Here is a 4,937-nt window from a genome sequence, read left to right as displayed (position 1 = left end):
TTATGTCAGTATCTAGATCAGTGGTAATCGAGCTATATATAGTATAATAATATATATATATATCACTAGATGGCACGCGTTGCGCTGGACTGCTAAAGCGGCCCGCGAGGGCTTTCTTTGTCTCTGGTGACAAATTAGGAGTTGAACTTCATATTCCAGTAGAGAATTCTCTCTATTTGACTTTGAGTGGGAGTGGCGGCCATTTTGTTTTTCGAATTTCGAATATTTTTCACCGCTTCTAAAAGTTGCCCAAGATGTGGATCAACATTTGTTTAGAGACCTCGGTGCCAAGACGTATACTGTGGCCCGGCAGCTGGGGTCCTACCTGATGCGAAGCACTTTTCGATGGTTTTGGTACTTTCTGTCACCAAATCCACCCAACCATTATTCCTATACATCACTCGTGGGTGTATACGCTCTTCTTCTGTGAGAATATGCTGGTCAAAAATCCGAAAATTCACTTGTATGGCGGCCATCTTGGAAAATGGCGGAGTCCAAATTTCGTTCGCAGATACATACTATGAGTCTCCATGCAGGACCCGATGTCAAATTTCAGTAGGATCGGAGCACTTTTATTTCGGGCCGCCATTTTGAGTCCGTCGTCTTGAAAATTTTTTTACCTGCAGTCGTCTCGTACTATTCTGTACGACATTTGTTTGAGCGCCTCTCATCTCGCCTCTCTCTCAACACTTGCCGAGATGTAGGCCTCGGAACATAGTGGACTGTGGAAAATATATGGCGGTCATATTGGAAAATGGCGGAATAAAGAATTTGACTGCAAATTCGTATTACCGGCTCCCAAACACGGAAGAATATTAAATTTCAGCCGGATCGGAGCACCTTTTCGTCGGGCCGCCATCTTGATCGGCCATTTTGAAAAAAATATTCCGACAGCCAGTCAGCTCTTACTGCCCTCTACGATATTAGTTTGAACACTATCTACCTATCTCCAATAGTTGCCGAGATACGAGCTCCCAAAATTTGTATGGCGGCCATTTTGTTTTTCGAATTTTGAATTTTTTTCACTCTTTGTAGGAACTGCCCAAGGTGTGGATGAACATTTGTTTGGAGACTTTGGGCCACGACGTATACTTTAGCCGGGCAACTGGGGTCATACCTAATGCGGAGCACGTTTCGAATATTTCGTTACCTTCTGATATTCAGTAATTCCCGTCTGACCATAATTCACCTACATTATTTTTACCCTCCCGCCCTCCTTCTGGGAGAAAAATCGAAATTTCAACCATATATTCGCATTGTGGGCCCCCATACACGGCCGCATGCCAAATTTCAGCCGGATCGGACCACCTTTTTTTGGAGCCGCCTTTTTGAGTCAGCCATCTTGAAAAAAATTTGTCGCTGGCAGTTGACCCCTACCGCCCTCTATGACATTTAGTCGAGCACCCTCCGCCTATCTCCAATACTCGCCGAGCTATAACGCTCTGAAATTTGTATGGCGGCCATCTTGTTTATTCGAATTTCGAATTTTTTTCACTTTCGCTAGAAAGTGACCAAGATGGCGGTCAATTTTAGTTCAACGACCCTTCCGGTAGGTATTATATATTGGCCGCGCAGCTAGAGTCCCACCTGATGCAGTCCATTTTTCGAAGTTTCCGGATTTTTTGGTACTCACCGGAGCCATCCGATCACGACTCCCGTACATCATTTTTACCCACCGCGACTCCTTCTGGGAGAACAATTATCTAAATCACTGATTCAGTCAGTCAGTGAGTGGTAATCGAGCTATATACATAGAGTATAATAATAATAATAAGGAGTTGTCAAAATAGACTGTTCCAAATGAGTAGATAAACGTATACATACAAATACAAGGCGTGACGTGATAGAGTGGTTAAAACCCTCAAGTAATAATGACTTTTCTACTTCCGGATTTCCGAAAATGGTTTTACTACATTTTTGGATAAAACTACTCTCAACATTCATACTCATAACATACAAACATATATACTCTCTCTCTACATTCTAGTGGCGCCATGTAAAAATACAAGCAATAGCTTGTTTTTAACCGACTTCAAAAAAAGGAAGAAGTTCTCAATTCCTCTATGTTTTTGTGTACGTATGTTACGCGATAACTTGAGAACCGCTTTTGAATTATTTTTTAACTTCTATCTTTTTACTACTTCAGTAGGTACACTCTTTACTACTGAAGTAGTAATCTCATTTAAATTTGAATGACGTTCTTTTCGGTAACCGATTTCAATAAAACTTGGCAAATAGATCTAATTCCACGAACTTTTGAGGTCAGTTTTTTTAGTACTCTGTACGGAGATTATAACTTACGCGTGTATTGTACTTTTACATCCACCCATAAGATGCTTTAAAACTATTTCCGGAAATTCGGAATTTGAAAAAGTAAGTAATTAATATTTGGTGGTTTTAAGTACTCTATGTCATTCTTTGTGTCTGTACATATATAAACATTTATCTACTCGATTGGAACAGCCTATTCCGACAATTGGTTATAATTTATTATTTACTGTATTTAAATATTAGTATACCAACCACGTATGAAGAGCGGTCTCTAAGCTGATATCTATTCGTCTGTTCTGATAAAAAGAAAACAATGTACGCAAGGTGTAATTGAGATCAATTACTTTCGTAGTCTGTTCGATGCAACCTTCGCAACTGTGATATGCCAATATGATTTCTAAGTCTGAAACAATACAATATATTTACCCATTTGGGTTGCAATAATTCTCATCATAGGTATCTCGCTAACATTCGATTTGTGTGTCCTCAATTGTGCGAATACATGTCCGTTATCACTTGAAACAGTATATCTGTTTTTTTCTTTAATCCTATAACGAAAGTATTCTTAATTTATAAAATAGAAGTAAATTAATTTGCTACTCCGCGTACTCAGTGAAGGTTAAATCGTGCAAAATAGTTGCGCTTGTGTAGAATATTTTTGCGTGCAGTTAATTTTCTCTTTTTTTTAATTTACTTCTTATTTTATTATTATTTTTTAAATTATTTGTCTATTATTGGAACTTAATAGACGATTTATAATTTATAATTATTGTTAATAAGTAAGACATATCTGCAGGTGAGGGCAAGAAACCTAAAGTGACAAATAGTAATGTTTTCTATGTTTTCTACAGAGTGTTTTAATGAGAATAGGGCTTTTAATTAGGCATTTAAATTCAATCTTAAGGTCAAATAAATACCTTAAATAAAAAATCAACGACGATAGGAATCAGGACCTTTTACAATCGCATTACTAGCGCTCTAAAGCAGTATTTGTAAAAACATCTAAATTACAAAATATGGTCTTAAGGTCCTACTGACCTACAATTATGTACCTACTCTGACGAAAGCTAAAAAAGTTGAATATGATAACAATGTTTATATCATCGAGTATATAACCAGAAATAGAGAAGAAATGTCATTTAATTTGTTTGAACTATATGTTCTGTTATAACTATTCTGCCAAATCATTACGGTGACAATGTGTGCTCCCATTGGCCAGCCCGAATTCGAAACAATTGACGGTGTCATCAATTGTTTCACTTCAAATCAACCAGTTTAACTTGAGCTTTGCTATAATGGACGAAAATTTAAAAATTACATATTTTATTACCGATAAAATGTGATTCTTTTTTTCCCACACCACTAAATGGGACAGCCCCATAGCCCCCATAGTTATATTAATATAGTTATATTATCTTTATTACAATGAATACATAATATTTTTGGAATATATATAATATGTCAGTTCCTGGCGCTGTACTATTTCAGCTTTCTAATTTGTGATTTCTGTGGAAATGAGAGTTGTTATTTATAAGTGATACGTGTGGCGCACTATAAGTTTCCGGAATGAATAAGAAAAAATACTATACATGGTCAGAAATGAATTTATTGCTTTTCAAAATAATCTCCGTTAGCGTTAATGCACTTTTTCATACGAATGAACCAATTTTGAAAACATTTATGCCACTCCTCCGTGACAATCACTGAAACATATTTTTCATACTCTTCGACAGCCTCTTCATGTGACGAAAATCGTTGACCGCGTAACTGGTTCTTAATTTTTGGAAATAAATAAAAGTCACAAGGAGCCAGGTCAGGACTGTAGGCGGGATGGCTCATAAGGTCAACGTTGTTCACCTTCAAAATTTCATTTGTCTGTCTGAGTTGCCAGGGATGGATAGCCCTTATTTCGTCTTTATTTCTGGTTACATATTCGATAGTTCATTGACCACTGGCCGCATATACCAGAATGTTTAATTTGAAAAAAAGAATGACTTAAATCGTCTTTTGATTTCATAAATATTGTTCTGGTTTATGTGGCCAGTATTTCGTACGAACGTTGTTATTTTATTTCAACTTTTTTTAGCGATGCAGTGGATATAATCAGAGACAAACTGTTTCAAGATATTTCACGTAGAACAAAGTGCAATGCAGGTGTATACAACTTCGAAGTACCTACTATTTCGGTCTTAACTACGTTACCTACTGCAAGCACGTCTTAATTCACTACTTCAATTTAACAAAATTGAATCCACTATACAGACCAGTAATATACTCCTGCGGCAAATGCGGCTGCTGTTTGAGCCAATCACCAATACTTTGTATATCTTCCAGCCTCATTTTTATATTCTTCGTATATTCCTTCTGCACTAAAACTTCTACCGGCACTGACATGTTTTCTTCGTTTTTATTTTTATATCTTTTACTTTTCAAATTATGTGCATTGATGTTTAAAATATGTCAACTGAGATGTCTGATAGTGATTGGGACTGATTGGCGACAAATGCTGAACGAATGAATGCCTTTGTGCAGTCAGTCACGTCACGTCGCCGTCGCGTCGACTTATGGACTTGGAATTAATCCGAGGTTACCGCTTGAATGAAGAGTCTGGTCTCTATGCCTACTCTACGGTTAATTTCTATCATTTGAAGTTACCTATCTATTAT

At 37.1% G+C, this 4,937-nt stretch overlaps 1 protein-coding gene across 1 annotated transcript in view; it reads right to left on the bottom strand.

The window, feature by feature from the left end:
* The window catches only part of LOC113235327 (alpha-tocopherol transfer protein-like), a 10,038-nt gene extending 5,373 nt beyond the window's left edge, over positions 1–4,665 (bottom strand). Inside the window, exons 1-2 of the mRNA XM_026470989.1 lie at positions 4,536–4,665; positions 2,524–2,674 (exon numbers count right to left, since the gene is read on the bottom strand). Of these exons, the coding sequence (XP_026326774.1) occupies positions 2,524–2,674; positions 4,536–4,665 (281 nt within the window). The remainder of the gene's footprint in view (positions 1–2,523; positions 2,675–4,535) is intronic.
* Positions 4,666–4,937: the final 272 nt, after the last annotated feature.

The sequence above is a fragment of the Hyposmocoma kahamanoa genome, unplaced genomic scaffold, assembly GCF_003589595.1.
Source record: "Hyposmocoma kahamanoa isolate Upper Pololo Valley unplaced genomic scaffold, ASM358959v1 87, whole genome shotgun sequence".
Taxonomy (NCBI): Eukaryota; Metazoa; Arthropoda; class Insecta; order Lepidoptera; family Cosmopterigidae; genus Hyposmocoma; species Hyposmocoma kahamanoa.
The sequence above is the reverse complement of the archived record's forward strand: the minus strand, read 5'-3'. Positions and strand labels throughout refer to the sequence as shown.